General features: G+C 39.5%; 1 protein-coding gene across 1 annotated transcript; it reads left to right on the top strand.

Moving 5' to 3' along the window:
• Window positions 1-6,176: 6,176 nt before the first annotated feature.
• On the top strand, window positions 6,177-10,421 carry LOC122803185 (olfactory receptor 2AT4-like; the record flags this gene model as incomplete). The annotated part of the gene is made up of 2 exons (XM_044072797.1): window positions 6,177-7,088; window positions 10,413-10,421. Coding segments are annotated over exons 1-2 (921 nt in total), but the record flags the coding sequence as incomplete, so codon positions are not given.
• Between the last annotated feature and the right edge of the window lie 12,720 nt (window positions 10,422-23,141).

The raw sequence follows: 23,141 nt of genomic DNA, 5'->3' as shown, positions 1-23,141 counted from the left end.
TGCATCCAACCCAGTCTTCCCTTGGCAAATTATTACATTACCCGTCACACCCCACCCCCATATTCCACAGACATCATACATCCCTTCTCTGGTTGCTGGCCCATGGCACAGTCAACAGAACACATTGCGTACACTACATATCTCTGGTACCAATATGGTTGTGAGGACTACCCTAGCATTTCTGATCATCCGCATGCTATACTTCACACATAGGTATACGCAAATACTTATCTTTCACGACATGGTAGGTAGACCCGGGTAATACCCATTCATCTTTGTGCCGTCCTGACAAGGACGACTTGGACCGTGAATGGGCAAATATTGGGCGAATGCTCTGACCATTAGTAGGGTTGCCACCTTTTCATATGACCAGGATGGGACATTTTCGGGACACACATCAGATTTTACAGGCCGACACATACCCACAGTCATTACAAAGGATAGTAATTTAGTTTTATGCCTAAATATAAGCTTATTGTTGTAGCAGTTTAGTTGCTTATTCTGTTTCGTTTACTTGCTTATTCTGTTTCTTGTAACATTTAGGTATTTTACATATGGAAATAAGTATTGTATGGGACTTTACATAAAATATGGGACATAATTATGTCCTACAATCGCAGGACATTTGACATTTATAATGGTTCTGGTATGGACACAACTGCCCAGAGGGGGACTGTCCCTCACAATGTGGGACAGCTGGTAACCCTAACCATTGGGCTAGGCTTAGCAATTGGCAGCGCGCTAACATGATGCATTTCACTTCCACTTGGTATAACTATCGACACTACCATGGAATACAGGCACGGGGTTTTAAATGTCATTTGTTCGAGGGACGGGGACTCAATATTCAGCTACGTGCCTTTGTGTTTACTTTTTATTTTGGTGTTCGCAAAACTGTCTTGTATGCTTTGCATACATTTCAGTATCCACAGACACTGACAGGAGTGATTACTATTAGAGGCAGGCTGTACTAGTCAGCATTTTAGGTTGCACGTATGCAGCAGATATGTTCACGCCTCCATGCAGTGCTTGGACACGCCCCCTGCACTCACGCATGTTTACTATGCACACGGCCATTACGGCAGCACGCCTTTATTAATATGTATGTGGTGCTACTGCGCCATCTCTATGCTGCACGGTCGGCGCAAGGCTAACGCCGTCCTTGTGCCGAGCTTAATGAATCCCGGGGATGATCCATTGGAGAAGTTAATGGCTCTCTATATCAATATTTTGCCAAGAAAACACTATAGATAAATACTACCAGTCATTTCAAAATGAAGATAAGCTCCTCAGGTCTGAATATGCTCAGTAAACTACTAGGGATGAAAGAGGACAAGCAGGAGTGGTACTAGAGGTTATGATATAGTTGGATTAAAACTGAGAGAAAGTCCATTTAATGAAAATGTGCTTAGTGATGAAAGGAAACTCTGATTTTTCAAAGAATTAGTTACCACTGGAACTTGTGCTGTAGTAATTATGAATCATGGAAAATGTCACGTTTAAAGATGTCATAATAAAAATGAAATATATATATATATATATATATATATATATATATATATATATATATATATATATCATGGATTATTTTACTAAAATGGACTAACTGAGTAGGTTATTATGCATCAGATAATTATCAGGTCTTTTATTGTTGACAAGAATGTTGCACAAGGAATGGCTTATTACTTATAATCATTATAATCAACAAATGGTACCAACATTAATGCTTGTTTGCAAAGCAAAAATGACAGAATTACCTCAGTCAGACTCAAAGGCAAGCCAGCAACACATGCCAATGTGGAGGAGGCCAGACAGTTTTACAAGAATCTGTAGAACAAGGCAAAAAAGGAAATGCCATACGAACAGTGTATTTATTTATTTATTTATTTTATTTTACATTTGTTGTCCGGGCTAGTCTAACTGGATATATGTCCATTTTCAGTAGAGGTCTGGGGAGAAAAGCTCCCCATAAAACACACTAACAAACAGAACATTTAACTACAGTTACAGATTATTTGTCAGACAAAACAGGTGTTACATGGTAACTTTAGCATGCATGATAGGTAAAAATAGAACAAATAAGATGAAGTCCCCCCCACCCTTTGGATGAAATTTTTTTTTTTTTTTTTTAAAACCAAACACTGCAAGAAGAAAAAAGTATTAAGAAGAATGTAGGGGATTCCCAAATCAAAGTTATGAGTAAGGCACAGGATAACAGACTAGTTATAAACAGAATAGGGCAAATTAGTTGAGGGGCAGTAGCTCATAAATAAGACAGAGAGATGTCCATACAGTTTTTCCTGGGTACAATAGGTCCAACTTAGAATGTAGGGGTCTTAAAGTGGCTATAAAGTGAGTAGTAAATGGTGCTATAGCATAGGATACCAGGACGAGAAAAAATCTTAGTCAGGGTTAGTACAGGGACATAGCCAGTGGGTTGTAAGGTATAATTTGAGTTTCTTTTTAAATAGTGTAGTTGAAGAAAGAGATGTGAGTTCACTGGGAAGTAGGCTCCAGGTTTTACCCACAGTGTGAGAGAAAAAGGGAATCTCCAGTTTTATTGTTGGGTTTTTGTCTAGATACCAGTAGTTTATTTGCTGAGCAGAGGTTTGTAAGATTTTTATATGGGCTGATTAGACTTGTGAGAATTGGTGTGTTACCTGGTTTATAAAGGATTTTATGGGTAATAATCAGTTGGTGAAATAGAATTTGATTATGCAATTCCAGCCAGCCCAGTTGATTCAGATTTTGGCAGTGGTGGGTTCTGAAAGGGGAGCTGGTAGCAAATCTGGCAATATTATTGTAGGAGATTGCCAGCTTGTTGAGGCTGCTTTTAGATAGATGTGTATATATAGGAGAGGCATAAAAGAGAGTTGAGATAAGGTGGGTGTGGGCAATAGTAGTTCTAGCAATGGGAGTAAGGAAGGATTTAATTTTATAGAGGGAGCCTAGTTTTCGGTTAACTGATTTTATTGTTGTGTTGATATGAGTATCATTGTTAAGGCTGTGGTCAAAAGTTACTCCTAAGAGTTTAGTAGTAGTATCAGGAGATATAACTATGTCATTTTTAGATTTGATAGTGAGGGCAAATGGGGTGGACTTTTGTGTAGGAGTAAACAGCAGTAGTTTAGTCTTTTTAGGGTTAAGGAGGAGACAACGCTGTAAAAACATTATTCTACTAGCTCGAAGACATTTTGGGTGAGGGACTGCAGTCCATAAGCCCCTGTAGCTGAGGATATTAATGTGGAGTCATCTGTGTATTGAATGGATATAGCTTGGGGGATACTAATACATAGATCGTTTATAAAGACTGAGAATAGAAGAGGGCCCAAAATAGAACCTTGGGTACACCAAGGGAGACAGGAAGGTGGGAGGATAGAGTGTTATCCAAAAGCACTGCCTGTTGCCTGTTATCTAATTAGGACTTGAACCACTGTAGTGCTTGAGTATCAAATGAGAGGGAGTTATGAAAATTCAACAGTAGTTGATGGTTAACCATGTCAAATGCTTTTGAAAGATCAATAAAGATAGCAGACAACAGGGTGTTATTATTACGGTTTTTGTTAATGTGGTCAGTAAATGATAGGAGGGCAGTAGTAGTGGTGCTATGGAAAGGTTGAAAGCCATGCTGAGAGCTAGCTAATAGGCTATTTTGGAGAAAGTGGTCTAATAGTTGATGGTGGATGCATTTTTCCATGATTTTAGCTATAGGAGAGAATAGGGCAATTGGACAAAAGTTAGTTCAGTTGAGTTGCCGCCTTTGTGTAGGGGTATTATATGTGAGACTTTCCAGCTAGATGAGATGGTACCTTCTGTTATGGTTCTATTTATTAGGATAGAGATAGGTAAGCAATAACTTTAGCTGCTATTTGAAGATATTTGGCAGGTAAGAGGTCAGCAGAGGGGGTAGAGGGTTTGAGTTTTTGAAGGAGGGTACAGATGAGGGATGTAGCCACAGGTTGGAGTTGGAAGGTAGGCAGTGAGTTCATTGAGGAGGAGGGCAAATAAGAGGATACAGGGGGTAGTGAGTTAGCAAGTGACTGGATAGTTTCAGTAAAGAAGATATTAAAGGAATCAGCAATTTGTTTGGGAGTCTCATGGGTAATTCCAGATGGGATTGGTGTCTTAGAGTTGCCTGGATGAAGGAGTCTATTGATACCTGATCAGAATGTTTGTGGTCTGTGCTGATTGGTCTGTTGAAGTTGAAAGCAGAAGTCTCTTTTACCTAATAATATTGATGCTTTAGTAGAATGTCAAAGTTGTTTAAATTTTAAATGATCAGATGGGTCTTTAGAAGTTCGCCATTTGGCCCAACATTTGTTTCTTAATAGAATGTTTTGCTTAGTTTCCTTTGTAAGCCATGGAGCAGTTTTGGTGCTGATTCTAAGAGTACAGGAAGGGGCATGGTAGTCCAAGATTTCTAGGAACTTAGAGTTGAAGTATGCCACTGCTTCCTCCAGTTGGAGGTGTTTTACGGGTGACCAGTTGCATACATTTAGTTCATTTTGGAAGTGTTTGGGGTTAAAATGTTTATTGGAGCGAGTTGTTCTATAAGTTGTAGGGCAGGGAATATTACTCTTTTGTCGAATTATATAAGTTAGTGAGTGATCACTAATGTCATCTGGCATGATGCCTGATGTATATGTTGGGGACTGAGTATTTATTAGAATCAACCTAGGGTGGTTTCTTTGTTGGTAGGTTTACAGATACGAGTGGGTGAGGTGATAGTTTGGGAGAAGCCATGTAGGTTTATGTGGTTGGTTGGGTTCTCGGAATTACAGGTATTCCAGTCTATATTAAAGTCACCTAGCAGAATGGTTTCTTGTAGATAGTTAGTGGAAAGCCAGCTAAGGATATTTTCTAGGGAGGTGATGTTATTACCTTGAGGAAGATATGAGCATATAATGTTGATGGCCTTACAACTATTTAGTTGTAGCTTAGTGATAAGAATTTCAGTATTGGTATCGGATGGTGGGTAAGTATCCAGTAGTGTAAATTGAAGCCCTGCTTTGTATATTAAGGCTACATCCCCTCCTTTTTTGTTAAGGCAATCCACTCTTAAAATACTATATCCTGGAGGGGTGATTTCATAGTCTTGGGTTGTTGGTTTTAACCATGTTTCAGTTAGGCATAGAATGTCAAAGTTATGTACATCCAGTAGGGCATAAAGGTGAGTCACTTTATTATTAACACTTCGTATGTTCAAGTGAGCTATGAAGAGGGAGTTAGGAGGCTTTGTAGGGCAGTTGTGCATTTGTATCTTTCCTGTGCAGTGTTGTAAGTAAGCAAGGAACCATTTTAGAGGGGAGTAAGTCAGGCAGATGGCTTTGAGTTGCCTCTGTAATTCAGTATGTGATATCGGATCATAGAGACATGTGTAAACTGTGTTGCAGTAAAAGCATGTTTCTCTTTACTTTTTTAAAAAACAAATTACAGATTGATTAAGGCAGTAGATGTGCTGTGGTATTCTATAAAGTCACATTGCTATGCATTAAGCAATACATTTGTGTTAAGCTGGCCTTTAGGTGGGATGCTGCTGCCTTTTCTCCTATTTTGTACTAGGGTAGATTGTAAGGTGATGGAAAATTATGTTGTAATAATGGCTGAGTTTCTCAGTAGATAGTGTTCAGCTGTTGTAGTGGTAAGCAGATGTGTTGATAGTCCCTGCTTCCCATTTCATTCAGAACCTCCAAGCACTGACATGTATCTAGGGCCACATGAAGGGTGTGGGCAAACAAAGTTTCACATTGGAATGTTCTTCTCTGTCTTGTATTACACTGTAAAGAAAGAATATCAACTAATAGTTTAAATTATCACAGCAGTAGACTAAAATGCCTTCCCTGCCACTAGCCATTGTCAACATAGATGCATTTATCTTTGTGTATTACTGACAAAGTCAAGATTCATCCATTCCCTATCTAAAACAAAAATTAAAACAATAAAAAAGAGGACTTATACGACTGTGATTTAGTGCTTGTAGACAAAAAAATGTCAAGCATTATCCATCACAATGACATCAGTTAAGCTTTTAGAAATATTTAGCAAAATATTTTGGGTGCCTTAATAACTTTGCAGATGATATATGCTTAACACAATATATGCTTAATACAAGACATCTTGAGTTCTCTTACAAATTAATGATTCTATTTTTTTCAGATATTAATGCTACTTGGACAATGGTGAGATGTAACAGCAGTATTGATCAAGTCACAGAGTTTATTCTTGTTGGATTTCCATATCTCCATGGCTATCAACCAGTTTTATTCATCATATTTCTAGTCATCTACATAGTAATACTTGGAGGAAATATTTCCATACTAATTGCTGTTGTAACAGATCAGAAATTACACAAGCCCATGTACTTTTTTCTTTGCAACCTGGCTGTTTTAGACCTAATATTTACCACTTCAATAATTCCAAAAATGTTAGCATTGTTCCTAATCAATGCCAACACTATATCATTTACAGCATGTTTTGTACAAATGTGCCTATCGCATACCATGGGGTTATTTGAGTGCTTCCTTCTTATGGTAATGGCTTATGACCGCTATGTGGCAATATGCAACCCACTACAATACTTTTCCATTATGAATAACAGATTTAATATACTAACAGCATTTTCCAGTTTTGCAGTGGCTTGCACAGTGATTGTATCACTTTCTATTTTTACCGCTCAGTTTCCCTACAGTGGACCGAGCCAAATTAATCATTGCTTTTGTGATCATTTTGTTATTGCCAGATTATCTTGTGCAGATATCACCCCACTTATTATTTGGGCAATGTCAATTATTGTAGTGCTTGTTTCCACACCATTTGCACTTGTGATATTTTCATACATAAATATAATTAGAACTGTTTTACAAATTAGATCCACAACAGGACGCAAGAAGACATTTTCTACTTGCAGCTCTCATTTGACAGTTGTCAGCATATACTATATGTCAATTGTTATTAGTTTTTCTTCATATGGAGCAGAAGTTTCTGATGAAGTCCATGCACTCGGTACTATTTTCTTCTCTGTATTTGCTCCTGCACTAAATCCAGTTATTTATACACTGAGAAATAAGGATGTTCGAGAAGGTATTAAAATGTTTATAAAAACAAAATTCATTAATCCAAAAATCTGAATACATCTCCCACTGTGTGACTATTTCAAATGTTTGATATGTTTCAAAATGATTCACAAAGCAAATTTAGCAGACATTACATTTACAATGGCACATAGCACAGTAAAAGTCAGCCATGAATACAATCACATAATGATGTCAGCAAGAAATGAACCTATTATTACCACATCTACAAGCCATAAGTAATGCTTATATATATATATATATATATATATATATATATATATATATATATAATTATTTCCACCATATCACAATATATTGGCAATGCTTAGTTTTATATCTAATTATTTAATAATTTATTTATTTGTCTGTTTGTTCTTTTGTGTGTTTAATTATTCAGCATAAATTTAGTTTATATGCTTGTCTTGTATCTAGCATCTTAGGCTAAAAACATATGCTTTTCATTTCCTGGCAGCTGACATTTTACCTTAACTGTCTGATGGCATTATCACATAAATGTAGATTAACATAAAGTTAAGCACTATACTTTAAAAACATATTTGAAATTAAGTCAGACTATTATTTTACTAGATAAACCTTCTGAATGATCATTTACTTTTTAAATTCATGATCAGATTTTCTTCCATAGCCAAAATGTCTATATGCTGCACAGATGATCTTGGTTCTGAGCAAGTTAGATACTAAACTGACAGCAAACTAAAAGCCATAGAAATTTTTTTTTGAGTAAGGTAATATTTGCATAAAATAAGAATAATGAGCATAGAGCATAATGCTGCTATCAAAATGGACTGGAGGATATCTAACATTGTGCTCATGGCAGAGAAATCTTGTTAAGAGAATTTGAAGAGAAAATGGTCTGATAGCTTTGTCAACATGAAAGAGACTTCTATAGCAACAACAAATTCATATCATTTGCCAAGAACAGCTGACATAAATTATTATTTATTACTATCTTCCCTTTGGGTGTCCTACTTTTGAAATGCTGTGTTTATTTGAGGTCTGAGACCCTAATATAGGGTGGAGATCAGATACCAAGTGCATTTTCCTGAGATGCATTGGCTGTTTAATTCAGGAGCATCATGTAGCTGCAAAAGGGTTAAAAATTATAGCATTTAAATACATTGCTTGCACATATGTCTATATGGATCAATGAAATAATATCATGTCAAAAGCATTTAGACTTGTTGGAGGAGTTCTTAATATGCATAAAACTGTTGTCAGCATCACATCTGATTCTGTCTCATTTAAAGCACACCGCACACAAGAGTTATTTGGCAGTAACAGTATAGAAAATGAGAAAGTACATTTTTATATATAAATTTTAGATTGCATTTTAACACGAGCATATGATGTTAAGGTTATAGTTGATAAAGTGTGTTTAAGATGTATAAAATACATTTATACTTTATTTATTCATAAGGGTGTCTCATACTTAATACCAGACTATTTTAGTTTACAATAGTCTTGTGTATGTCACATGATTTTCTTGAACAAATTGTATGATATAAAGAGTCATTATGTGAATGTCATTTTCAACTGAAAGAATGATTAATGTTAATCAGTTATTGTTCATTTATATAACTGAATGTCATGTAATCAGTTATTCTTCAACACTACATAAAAGATTTATCTGTTATTTCGTTCTGACTTTCAAGATGGAAAACAATAATTATCTAAATATTTCTAAGTAGCTGGTACTAAACTGTGAAATATACATTTTTCTTTAAAACTTTTTATTGAAATGGAAGTATAAATTGGGTAAAGTGTCTGACACAAGATGTGAACACTTTAAACTACTATGCTTTAGAAAGAGTTTGCACTCTAAACATATTATGGCAAAGTGAATTTACTTTTATGGTAATATTCCTTGAGTCAAATATTGTATTCATCGTCTCCATAGTTACCTTTATTAAGTAATTATATTTATAACAAACGTAAATCAAGATTGCTGCACCCTTTATCTAACAACTGTGTTTCAATCTGACTTCTCAAATAGGACCAGAAAAGGTGATTGAATAAAAATGCATGCGCTTATCAGCAGAATTCTGATGTTCATCTCCACTTTCAAAATAGCTCACTGAAGACACCACTGGAGACTACAGTATTGTGTTAGTCAAAAAACACTCAAAAATATACATGAAAAGCAGTTTAGTGTAAAGGCATAGCAATAAAACTTGTGCATAACTAAAATATAACTAAAACATAATTTCTTCTGAGACACACAACTCCACCACTTTCAGAAAAGGTAAATAACTTTTTCATTCTAACCCTAAATTTAACCCTATCCATAATCCCAGTGCTACCGTTAAACGTAACCCAAATCCTTTAACCAAGAACAAGTCCAAAACCTAAACGTAACATTTTTCTTAAACCTCAACACTAACTATAACCATAAGTGCGAACCTAACTATAAGCCCATACTAACCCTACCCCTCTCCAACCACAGAACAGACCACAACTCTAACCTAATGATTATTAGGTTTAGCAAATACACATATTTGATGAACTGAGGTTTCATTCAATGCGATACTTAGACAAACAAAATTCAGTTCTTATTCTTTTGGCTACTCCTGTTAGGGGTCACCACAGCAGATCAACTGTTTCCATTTCTTTCTGTCCTCTGCATCTTGCTCTGTCACACCAACCACCTGCATGTCCTCTCTCACCACATCCATAAATCTTATCTTAGGCCTTCATCTTTTCCTGTTACCTGGCAGCTTCATCCTTAGCATCTTTTTCCCAATATACTCTGCATCCCTCCTCAGCACATGTCCAAACCAATGTAATCTTGCCTCTCTGGCTTTGTCTCCAAACCTTCCAACCTGGGCTGACCCTCTAATATACTTATTCCTAATCCTGTCCATCCTTGTCACACCCAGTGCAAATCTTAACATCTTCAACTCTGCCACGTCAAGCTCTTGATCTTGACTCCTGCCTTTTTGTCAATGCCACTGTCTCCAACTCATATAACATAGCTGGTCTCACTACGCTCTTGTAGACCTTCCCCTTCATTCTTACTGGTACTCATCTGTCACAAATCACTCCTGACACTCTTCTCCACCCACTCCATCCTGCCTGTACTCTCTTCTTCACCTCTCTTCCACACTCACCATTACTCTGAACTGTTGATCCCACGTACTTAAACTCATTCATCTTCACCACCTCTACTCCTTGCATCCTCACCATTCCTCTATCCTCCCTCTCATTCACACACATATATTCTGTCTTGGTCCTACTGACCTTCATTCCTCTTCTCTCTAGAGCATATCTCCACCTCTCCAGGGTCTCCTCCACCTGTTCCCTACTCTCACTACAGATCACAATGTCATCTGCAAACATCATAGTCCACGGGGACTCCTGTCTGATCTCGTCTGTCACCCTGTCCATCACCATTGCAAATAAGAAAGGGCTCAGAGCTGATCCTTGATGTAATCTCACCTCCACCTTAAACGCATCCATTACTCCCACAGCAGACCTCACCGCTGTCACACTACCATTGTACATATCCTGTATCACTCTTACATACTTCTCTGACACTCCCAACTTCCTCATACAATACCACAACTCCTCTCTAGGCACCCTATCATATGCTTTCTCTAAACCCACAAAGACACAATGCAACTCCTTCTGACCTTCTCTGTACTTCTCCATCAACACTCTCAGATCAAACATTGCATCTGTAGTGCTCTTTCCTGGCATGAAACCATACTGCTGATCACTAATCATCACATCCCTTCTTAACCTAGCTTCCACTACTCTTTTCCATAACTTCATGCTGTGACTGATCAGTCTAATCCCTCTGTAGTTACTGCAGCTTTGCACATCACCCTTATTCTTAAAAATCGGTACCAAAACACTTTTTCTCCATTCCTCAGGCACCCTCTAACTTTCCAAGATTTCATTAAACAATCTAGTTAAAACCTCCACTGCCATTTCACCTACACACCTCCATGCTTCCACAGGTATGTCATCTGGACCAACAGCCTTTCCGTTCTTCATCCTCTTCATAGCTATCCTTACTTCCTCCTTGCAAATCCACTGCACTTCATGATTCACTATCCGTACATCATCCAACCTTCTCTCCCTCTCATTCTCTTCATTCATCAGCCACTCAAAGTACTCTTTCCATCTGCTCAACACACTCTCCTCACTTGTGAGTATGTTTCCCTCATTATTCTTTACCACCTTTACCTGCTGCACATCTTTCCTAGCTCGGTCCCTCTGTCTAGCCAATCGGTACAGGTCCTTTTCTCCCTCTTAGTGTCCAACCTTTTATACAACTCTTCATATGCCTTATCCTTAGCCTTTGCCACCTCTCTCTTTGACATGCACCTCATCTCCTTATGCTCTTGTCTACTTTCTTCATCTCTTTGACAATCCCACTTCTTCTTCACCAACCTCTTTCTCTGTATACTCTCCTGTACTTTTTCATTCCACCACCAGGTCTCCTTGTCCTCCTTCCTCTTTCCAGATGTCACACCAAGCACCTGAGCTGCTGAGAATGTTGACCTTTGCTGATATGACATTGCACCTGGGAGACATATGAGACACATCACAGGACCTCATACATTTGGCAAACATATATACAGAACCTGCACATCTACATTAAATACCAGTAGCCACTACTCACAAACACACCATACCCTGTAACATATCAGCAGAGTATCTGCATGCATTGCACTGCTGGCCCTGAGGTGTCATATTCCCCCCAATGAGGCCTACTTAATTTCTTACTCCTGTACACCTCATCCATGTGTGTGTCGAGGGATAACATTGGCCATCTTCCATGTGGATGTGGTGTGGAAGGTGCCAAGACTTGTTGTGACTACGGTGTGCAATGTTGCTGGGTACACATACCTGAGTTCATGTAGGATGCAGACAGGGATGTTATCAGGTGCCATAGATACCTATATATGTTGCCTTTCAGTAGGCAATATATACCTGCTCACTGGTGATGAGGGGAGGGGTGTGGGTGCTGTGCATATCCAGCTATAGTGCTACTGAGCCGGGGGGTGATGTTTGCCTTAAACCTATCTGCAGCAGGTTGCCTATAGCTATGTTGTGTGTATATGTGGCCTGATTGGCCACAATTACAGGGTGGGCTGATATGTGGCCTCAGAGATTGCACACATATGTAAAGATGGCCTTGTGATTGGCTTTGGTGGATGTGTCCAGCTTGTACTTATAGTTAGCCTTACAGTATTCCACCTGTGACCTTATATGCTTGATCAGACAAAGGCTGACTTGATGCCAGGTTGGTGCGTACTTCTGATTTAGCCTGTGCAGCCAATCTAGGGACCATGTCTGTGGTTTGTGCATTGCTGCTGTCCACTACAAGCATTCAGCCTACCTTGAGGGGGTTGATGTTATCCTGTCGGGTATTGCTAAGGCCACACAGCTATGTAGGTTCCCACATAGTATTGTGTTGTGGGCCTGGACACAGCTGCTAGTTCCACCATATGGTATGCCCTTCGTGTGGGCTTTCCCATTTACCTGCCTGTGCAGAGGACAAATACAGAGGTGTGGGGGCTACAGTTTCACATACAGTAGGTGGAATTACCTCACAGGACAGGACATGTGGAGACAGCCCAGCAACATGGGGGACAATGCTCCAGAGTTTCATACAGCTTGTATGTCATTAACGTTGTTGTACACATAGTGGGTTGTTACATTGACAGGGTTTGTCTGGACATGCATTTACTGGGTGACTTGACATCTGACAGTGATATGCCTCTGACATAACTCTCAACTGGCATGTCGTCCACAGTCTGGCCAGATGTTTGCCTATTATGCTTGGTCTGTTCCTCGACAAACATCCGTTTTTGTGGGGTTCGTAGGATCATGTGAGGATTGTAGTCAGTACATGTTGTCATCCATTGGTGTTCCACACATCATTTCCTTTAGGGATGTGATGTTACAAGAACACATGCAACAGCAGCTACTGTCTCAGTTTGTAACACCAGTACATGTGATATGTCCCTCTTTCAAGCCCCCTGTCCCATACGTATGCCATGCATTGTCCAGATGTCCTGCACTATGAGGTGCAGAGGTATGGTATATCATTAATTACCAAATGCACACCCATTAGCATGACAATGACCTGGCAGACTCCTGGCCATGGTATGTAGTGGTAGCCAAGGTTATGCATCCGCACCCAGGTAATTCTGTGGAAATCTGTACATATGACAGTATGTCTGTCTGGCCATTGTGAACAGACTGACATGGTTGCATAGCAGTGCTGTGTGTTTATGTTTTTTAGGCTGGGTAGGGAGAGCAGCAGCTGTTCATAGGTTCATAGGTTCATACTAGGCTATCTGCCCAAGGGCATTTATAAGCCTAGCCAGAGTTTTGTGGCTTTCGCCACCCCTTTAGTTTAGAGGATACTATGCTCATTATTTTGCTGTGCCTCTGTCAAGCAGTGACACTGAGGTTATCCCTGGGGTATATCTGCGATCTCCCATCCATTGGTCAAGATTTCTCTTGAACAAAGCCAGAGAGGTGCTCTGCCTCACATGTACCGGGATTTTGTTCCACAGCATAGGGAGTCTCTGGGTGATGAATCTGTCCCTCCAGCACATCCCATTAATAACCGTGTCAAGGTTTAAGTCTCCCGCCCTTGTAGTTCTGAGGGATCTAGATTTTTTGAGGTGAAGCATGTTCATCAATTCTGGGTTGGACATGGCCTTGTATGTCAGGCACAGGTCACCTCTGAGCAGGGTGGCGACTGAATAGAGCTGAAGTTCCTTCAGTCGGGCAGCATAGGACATATTTTTGAGACCCTTTATCCTTTTGGTGAGGAACTTTTGGGGCCTTTCCAGTTGCTGCAGGTGTCGTGTCAGATACATTCCGAATGGGGCATTGTACTCAATCATTGGCCTGATGAGTGATGAGTACAGGGGGACGATGACTTCCCTTGATCTAGATGTGAATCCCTTCATGATCAGGTGGGCAATGTAGAAGGTCTTCCTAACTACTTTGGCAACGTGAGTGTCAAATGAAAGGTTACTGTCAACCTGGGTACCCAGATCCCTGATAACCTCTTCTGTGCTTAGTGTGTTGCCTATATGGTAGCTAGGGGTAACCTTGTTTTTCCCGAAGGGTATGACTATGCATTTTTTGGCGTTTAACTTTAGGCCATGGCTCTGGCACCAGTTTTCCGTTTCTATAAGACCCTCCTGAAGGATATCTGTGTCAGATGTGTTCTCAACTATGGCGCCCAGTTTGCAGTCATCTGCAAATTTTGTCAGCCATAATCCTCCTGTGTTTGCTTGTACTTCTGAAAGGTAGATGCCAAACAGGAGAGGGCCCAGGACTGAGCCCTGTGGGACACCACTTGTGACAGGCTTTGAGTCTGACATGGTGCCAGCAACTCTGACCCTGTGGGTTCTGTCGCTTAGCCAATTTGCAACCCATCTTGTGACGTATGGGTTTACATTTAAGCTGATGAGTTTTTCAATGATACCTGAGTGGGGTATTGTGTCGAAAGCCTTTGCCAGGTCGAGGTAGGCTGTGTGGACTGCCTTTCCCTCATCAATGGCCTTGGTGACTGTTTCGAAAAAGTCAACCAGGTTTAAAAGGCATGATCTGCCCTTGACAAAGCCAAATTGGGTCAGATCCAAAGTCTGCAAGTCTCCTATGTCGTTATTTATGAGTTCCATTATGATCCTCTCCATAGCTTTGCAGATCAAGCTTGTCAAGCTGATGGGACGGTAATTTCCCGGGTCGGTGGAGGCACCGCCTTTGTGAAGTGGGACCAGAGTTGCCGTACGCCACTCCTTAGGCACGTATCCTGAGATGAGGCTAAGATTAAACAGCTGCCTTAACTGTGGGTTTAATTCCTCATTGAGTTCGTGGAGCACACATCCGGGGACACCATCTGGTCCCATGGATGCTGTGTTTTTTGCCTTGGAGAGAGCAGTTCTCACCTGAGCGTTAAAGATGTTTGGGGGGGCTATAATTCTCTGGTATAGATATCTCACCTTTTGGGGAGGGGAGTTTGCACTGAACCTCTCAGCCAGTATGTTGGCAATGTCTGTAGGTTCAGTAATTTTTACATCATTTTGAACTAATTCTGAGCATATCTGGGAGTTTCCTCCCAGGTTTCTAACATAGCTAAAGAAGGCCTTATGATTGTCCTTTGAGTCCTTAGCGACTTTTCTCTCAAAATTTGCCTTGGATGATTTTATGAGAGATCTTAGTTTTTACTTATAATGATCAAGGGTGTTTTCCTTTTAAGGATTTTTTCTATCTTGTAGTAGCTTCCTTTTTGTTGTAGAGCTTGTTTATGGCTGGGGTCCACCAAACTGGACGCTTGCCTTTGGTACAAAGAGTCTTTGTTTTGTTTGGGATTGCCTGATCCATGCAGTCCTGTAGGTGCTGGTAGAAGGCATTTGTAAGTGATTCAGTGGCTTGAGTAATGGTTTCCGCAGTCTTGGGGGCCTTAAAAGAGACCACACTAGCCTTTAGAAGTGTGAAGTCGGCTTTTGAGAAATTCTTCACTGTGGTCTTTTTTATCTCAGGTGGGCGTGGACTGGACAGTGAGATTAGTTTATGGTCTGATCTCACCAGTGAAGGGTATACCTCCGGTGTTGAACATTGTGACCCCATGTTTGTGATGATGAGATGTAGTATGTTATCTCCTCTTGTGGGGATGGTGACTAGTTGTTCCATTGCATTTGAGTTTATGAACTTTTGGGCTAGAGTGTGAGTGCCATACATCCTTTACCTATGTGACTCTACATGCTGCTACAGCTGCTGGTGGTCTATCAGGTCCATATGCTTGTAGGGGATGACTGTGACATCTCATGTAACACCTCCAGATTCCCAGTACACTGTGGATTGGGACAGTATATGTAGGGGTAATGTGTGAGTGGCAAACGGTATGTGGTTGCTGTCACAGTATTATACTGTTGTGTTCAGTTTGCTTACTGGTATGTTGCTGTCACTGTGGTGCACTTGTTTGGGGGTATGCACTTGTTCCAGTAGTATTACATGCTGCCTGTTATATTTGCTACTGCATGTGTACAGCCCCAGAGCTGGACCTGAGTAGTGTTATGTCAGTCTGATTGTAGTCCAGACATTGCTCGGTAGGTCAGTGTAGTTTCCCTACTGTTGTGTTATGTCCATATAGTCATACGGTGCCCAGTTCTATGGCCAATACCTTTAGTCTGGTCCCCATAACTGTTATGTATGCATGACACATCAATGGGATGATGTGGAGACTGAGGTCAGTCACTAATGTGATGCAATGGAGTCCTGGTATTGTGATATTTCAGTTGATATATGTTAGGACATACACTGTTACTACATGAACATTCTCAGCTTATCTACTGACATATTTTGTACATGTCCCTATTTCCATGCCTTTGTCCCCCCACTTTGTCAGGCTTGGTCCACATTCATATCCACATGCATACCTCTCCACAGCCAGATTTTCAACAGAATGTCCAGATGTTTGGTCCATACGTTTGTTCAGTTCCACAATTTATTTCTATTTGTCTGGTAAATTACGGTGATGATCCAAGGATTTATGTCAGTTAATACATGACATGACATGTCAGTTCCTATCATCATATCATTCAGTGATTGTCTGGTCAAACACACACTGTTGCTGTAACACGTCTTCATTTGTAACAACGATTTTCTAACTATGTCCATATATATGTGGCCCATTCTCCCCCTTTACAGTCTTTGTACATGTTCCTTGCACTAACAGGTTGGAAGGGGTGGTTCAGAGAAATAACTGCACTGCACTGCATGTTTTATACATACATATATGTATTTTATTTTCCTTCCGTTATATTTAATATATGTATATCTATATTATGACTGTACGTTTACATATATATGTTTCATCTGACATCTCTATCTATATATATATTTATATATATATATATATATATATGTGTGTGTGTGTATGGGTGTAGATGTCTATATACAATGCACAAAGGGTTCCATGACACTTTCCCCCTAATGTTGTATGCCTCTATTGCATGACATGTTTGAAAAAGCAGCAGCACTTTCTGCAGCTCAGCTGGTGTACTGGTACATTTCTCTGATTAAAATGTTCAGTGTCATAGGTTCAACACTTGGGGCTGCTGTTTTTTTTTTTTTTTTATTAATGTTAAATGACCTGACTGCAGGATATGTTCGTTGAAGCACTGCAGCATCTCACAGGTTAGATGGTATAGTGGTATGTTGGTGTGATTATTGAGGACAGTGTCCTACGTTTGGAACTTGGCAGGGCTGGCTGTTTTGTTGCTGGGCAGAGCAAGGTCTAAGGGATACAAACTGATTAAGGCACATTTATGCATGTCATATGTATAATGTTATATTTAAGCAATAATCCACAGCTGGGTGTGGGTAATGCTGGATTTACCCACAGTTATTGTGGTCTGGCCACAAGGCAATGCCCTCATGACCATACAATGCCAACCGTAGGTAAGTCCAGCATTGCCCACACCCAGCCGTGGGTTATTGCTATTATACGATGACATTATTTAAGTAGACAATACTTACCTTTCTTAAATAATGTCATTGTATCATGCCTCCATGCTGCCCTTCCACAGTTTTCCGGTATCCTGGGCCATTTCTGATGTACTCATCATGCGTAAGGGACGTGTTCCCACACTTACGCAGTACATCAGTGCTGTGCAGAGGTAGCGACAGAGCTAGGGGGATCTCAATTGTTTTTTTTAACATATCTTGGTATGTTATACGAGGTGATGAACTTGTATAACAGAGTGAGATATATTAAAAAGGCAGCAGACATCTTCCTTTCTCTGTTGAGAGGAAGATCTCCATTGCATTTTTTTATGATCTCTTGCTATGTCATACGAGTTATACACTGAGAAAATATCCAAGAACTCACTCTCATTTCAATAATTTCAATCTTTTATCTTTTAAAAAAACATTTGATATCTGTAACATCATTAAGACCAGGTAACATGTCTGCTGCAAGTTTAAGTTGCCACATTGTTTCTTTTTGTTCTAATTTATTTTTGAAATCACCCCCTCTCCTATCTAAAGGAATAGACTCTATAATGGTAAATAGACATTTCTTGAATGCAGAACATACCTGGGAATGTTTTTAAACAGCCTCTGTTTCTTTTCTAGTTTTTATTGCATAAAGATACTCTTTTATTCTGGCCTCTAAACTCCTTGCAGTAATGCCTACACTGTAAGAATTACAACTTATGCATAAACTAACATACACTACTCCCTTGGACTTACAGGTAAAACCTAGGAATAGGGACAGTGCAGTCAAAATGGTCTAAACTCTGCATGGTGAAAAAGGTTTTGTCAATAAAGGAATTTTTTGTAGGGGAAAAGATCTCTCTAAAATATATCTACAAACAGAGCAATCCCCATACTTATACATTCTTTCTCTTTATTTACATTGAAAGGACATATTACCATGTTAGTACTGCCATTCTCTAATATTTTCTTTAAATTATAGTTATTCTTGCATATAGTTGGTGTTTTAATTGATTTTGAAGAAGTTCCTTGAGGACAAAAGTGGAAAATAAATTGTGGTTACACTAATTTCCTCGGAGTTCCATTCTTCCATTCATAAGTGCTTTTTGGTGGTTTTTGTTAACTTTTTTAAATAGTTGAATACTAGCTTCTTTTCTTGATATAGTGATGCATATTTGATATGTGAATATATGCAGTGCATGTTTTTTCTTTTTCATCTCCTCATTTCTTAATATAATGTGCACAGAATCCATAGTATTATGCTTACATGTATGAATATAACCCGTTTAACCAGATGTTGGACAGAATTTCAAAATAATTAGGATGGTATTGCAGAGATCTTTTATTTTCCTGTAATAATATTCATATTATTTGAAACTGAGTTTTTTTCTTCTTCTCTTTAATACGATATCATAATAAAAAACAATTCCACCTTAATTCAGGATGGTCTGCTGGAATCTCATAGCTGTAGAAGGGAAGCTATGTCATAATGAAATAATATGATTCAGAAACATGCTATATCACTGACCTCTATTAAATATGTATTTATGTATAGCATAGTTCATGTTAGTTTGAGCATGTGTTATATTTTGTGATGATAAATTATTTATTTATTTATTATTTATTTATTTAAGTTTGATGACCGGGACATCCACAGGACCATAAAGCGCCCATTTTCAGCGGAGGCCTGGGGAGAAAAGCTCCAATATATTGCAAATTATATGTTACAAAATAAAAGACAAATATTTCAATAGAAGCATTTAGCATTTACAGAAAAATAGAACAGAAGACATCTAGTAAGTTAAACAATTAGACATATGGTTGTTAGCCCTTTGCAGGTTCAGTTAAACTAAACAATTACCTAAAGACAATTTTGTCAATAAGCACTCAGAAATTCAACAGCTAAACAGATAGGTAATAAGTCTTTAGGTAAGGTGAGCAGTTAATGAATGGAGAAAGTAGTAGAACATTTAAAATTGAAAGTATAGTATAACAGATAGCTGAGAAGAAATCAGTCGAATAGGGAAGAGAAAGTTTAGGTAGAGAAGCAGTAGTGGTGGTAACTGGTAATGAAATTCAGAGCAGGGCAGAAAAAAAAAGGGATAACAGATGAGAGAAGAGGTGAGATTTAAATTTTGTAAGGTTTGGAAGGTTGCGTAGGTGAGGGGGAAGAGAGTTCCACTGTTTAGCTAAGAAGTAGGACAGTAGTAGATGGCCTGGAGGCCGTGAAGGTTTGTGGACCTGTAGCAGATTCTGGTGTGTGGATCTGAGTGGGCAGCTAGGTAAATAGGGTGTTAAGGATGTAGCGAGAGATATGCAATTTGCAGGTTTAAAGATAAGCTTGTGGGCACGGGTGAGTTGTAGGTATCTGAGGTAATTGGGTAGTTCAAGCCAATTAAGGGTGTGGAGGGAGTGGCAGTGGTGAGCTGAGTACTTAGAATTGGTAGCAAAGTTGCAAATCTTGTGGTAGCAGGATCTGAGTTTGGATTGTAGGCCGAGGTTGAGATTAGTGAACAAAAGGGCACCATACATAAGAGAGGGGAGCAGGAAAGTGGAAGCTAGGATTTTATGGGTAGAGAGGCTGAAGAAGCAGTTATGCCTGTAGAGGATACCTATCTTTTGGTGGGTTTTCTTGATTGTGGAGTGGATGTGGGTATCAAATTTTAGTTCTTCATCAATGATGATGCCGAGAAGATTAGTGTTGGGAACAATTTCAATGGGAGTGTTGTTCTGGCTCTGTATGGTGAAAAAGGTTTTGTCAATAAAGGAATTTTTTTGTAGGGGAAAAGATCATTAGTTTGGTTTTATTTGCATTTAGAGCTAAATGGTTGAACTGCATCTAGGTTTTGGTCATGGAGAAGGCTAATTGAGTTCTAGATAGGAGCTTGGAGGGGGAGAAGGCTGAGCAGATGATATGTATGACAGAAGATTCTGGGATGGAGCGGTGAAAGTTGTTAATGAATATGTTAAAGAGTAGAGGGCCAATAATGGAACCTTGAGGGACACCTGTGGGTGTAGGTAGGAAGGTGGAGGTTGAAATTTTCCATTGGACAGCTTGTTGGTGACTGGACAGGTAGCTGGAAAACCAGGCTATAGTGGAGGGAGAGAGATTTAGGGTGGAGAGTAGGTATATGAGTAGGGTGTGGGAGGTGGTGTCAAAGGCCTTAGACAGATCTAGAAAAAGCATAGATACAAATTTCCTGAGTCACGTTCAAGGCTGATTGTTTACAGAAAGGAAAGAAGGGTCATGGTACAGTGGCCAGGGCGGAAGTCATGTTGGGTAGGGGAGAGGAAATTATATTTGTTTAGGTGTGTCATAAGTTGTACTTCTATGGCTTTCTCAAGTATTTTAGAAAGAGGGGAAAGGATGGCAATAGGTCTGAAATTGGTGGTGTCAGTATTTTTGTTACCTTTGTGGAGGGGGGTGATGTAAGCGTGGCACCAGATTGAAGGGACGTATGATTCTTGTATGGATCCATTTTTAAGAACAGAGATAGGATAAGTGAAGCTGTCTGCAGTAGGTTTGAGAAAGGTAGGTGGAAAATTGTCAGGTGCATTGCAACAGGGTTTGAGTTTGAGGAGAAGTCTTTTTATAGTGCTTGTGGGAATGGGAGCAAGGCAGAAAGGTGTGGATGGAGGTAGGTGATCGGGGTGGGAGTTGTGTTAGGACAGGCTAGGGCTGGAGGAGGGGGTGGGAAGGAGATGGATATTTTGGCTATGCAGTCTATGAAAAATTAGTTGAAATGGGTGGCTGTGTCAAAGTCAGAGAGGGTGGGATTTGGACAGGGGTTTACTTTATTGCCAGGGTGCAGAATTGATGAAATGGAGTCCAAGAATTTTTTGGGATTTGTGGAGTGCAAGGACTGGAGTTTGGAGTAGTAAAATTTGCGGTCTTTAGTTATTAGCTTTTTAGTGGAGTTTTGAAGTTGCTTAAACTCTAGGAAGGAGTTGGGATTTTTTGTTGTATATATTGTCTCTGTTTTTTGTTCTTTGCTGCATAGCTAGTTTGGTTTCTCTTGATAACCATGGGCAGAGATTGGTTTTGATGCATTTGGCTCTTTGGGGGGCTTGCTGGTTGAGGAGGGGTAGAATGAGTGGTTAAAATAGGATACGGCATAATCTAGAGGAAGGGTTTTTAGAGGGAACCAGTCAGTATGCTTTAGGCATTCTGAGAAAATGAGAGGTTGCGGGATTGGATGTAATGGTGTTGTTTTTGTAGAGAAGATGGGAGCCGGTCAGCAAAGGCAGGTAAGTGATCACTGAGAGGATCTGGTATTATTCCAGCTTTGGTATTAAGATTTGGGTGAGTTGTTATGATCCAGTCAATGATGGATCCATCCAGAAGAACCATCTTTAGAAGGTCTAGTTGGAGAAAGAATTAATTGGCAGAAATTGTACAGGTTGACTGTGTGGGAAGGGGCAGTAGAGTTAATGATTCTAGTCCTAACAATTACATATTTATATTACAACAGGTGATGCAGACATTTAGATTTTTTACTCCAACAGGTCTATTTGTTTATTATTTATTTATTTATTTAATCTACATTTGTTAACCGGGTTAGTCCAGCTGAGTGTTTGGCTCGTTTTCAGTGGAGACCCGAGGAGAAAAGCTGCACAGTGAGTTTTTACATTGTACTTACAAGCAATTAAGACAATTTCCTTTGCTGCTAAACAAATAGTTAAAGAGATAACATTTACAATAAATCATACAGAAATCATATAGAAGATAGTTGGGTACAATGTCGGAAATCATACTGAAAACACTTAGGTATAATGTCATGTAAGGAATATGGTTTTCATAATTCCTAAGTAGTTATATACAGTATAAGTACAAAAGGAATAGCATGGGGATGAAGTGGTTAAACACAGGGACAGAGGGGTAGATGTTTATTATGCCAAGACTGTGGAAGGTGAGGAAAAAAGAGGGAGAAGAAGTAGAAGGGAAGACAATGGAGGGAGGATGAACGGAAGCTAAGGTAGGGTAGTTTCAGGGAGGATGACTACAGTGGCAGGACCATTTATTTGTTAGGTATCTCTGAATGGCTAGTTTGAAATGTTTGGTTTGGTCAAGGGCCCTAATTTCTAGGGGTAGTTGGTTCCAAGTCACAGCAGGGTTATAGTTATAGAGTAAACATCCTGTTTTGGTTTTGGGTTTATAAATCTGTAGGAAGTCCTGGTCTGAGCTACGTAGTGTCCTGGTTGGGGAATATTTAGATATAATAGTTAGAAGGCTAGGGCAGAAAGATGGTAGATGGAGGAAGGAGTGGATAATTTGCAGTTGATGTAGTAGCAGCAAATGAGGGAATTTGAGCCAGTCCAATTGTTTAAGGGTTAGGCAATGGTGTGACTTGTAGGTTTGGTTTGCAGAAAATCTAGCAACCTTATTATAGGTAGTTTCAAGATTAGTTATGAGTGTGGTGTTAAGATTTGTGAATAATTGGCAGCTATAAAGAAGGGTGGGAAGAAGAAATGCATGGGAGAGAGTTATTCTAGCTGTATTGGTTAAATGTCTTTTGTTACGATAAAGGAGTCCAAGTTTCTGGTGAGTCTTTTTGATAGAGGTAGTGACTTGGA

Source organism: Protopterus annectens, chromosome 5.part1 (assembly GCF_019279795.1).
Source record: "Protopterus annectens isolate FY-2018-M chromosome 5.part1, PAN1.0, whole genome shotgun sequence".
Lineage (NCBI taxonomy): Eukaryota > Metazoa > Chordata > Ceratodontiformes > Protopteridae > Protopterus > Protopterus annectens.
This window is presented reverse-complemented; position numbering and strand designations above follow the sequence as displayed.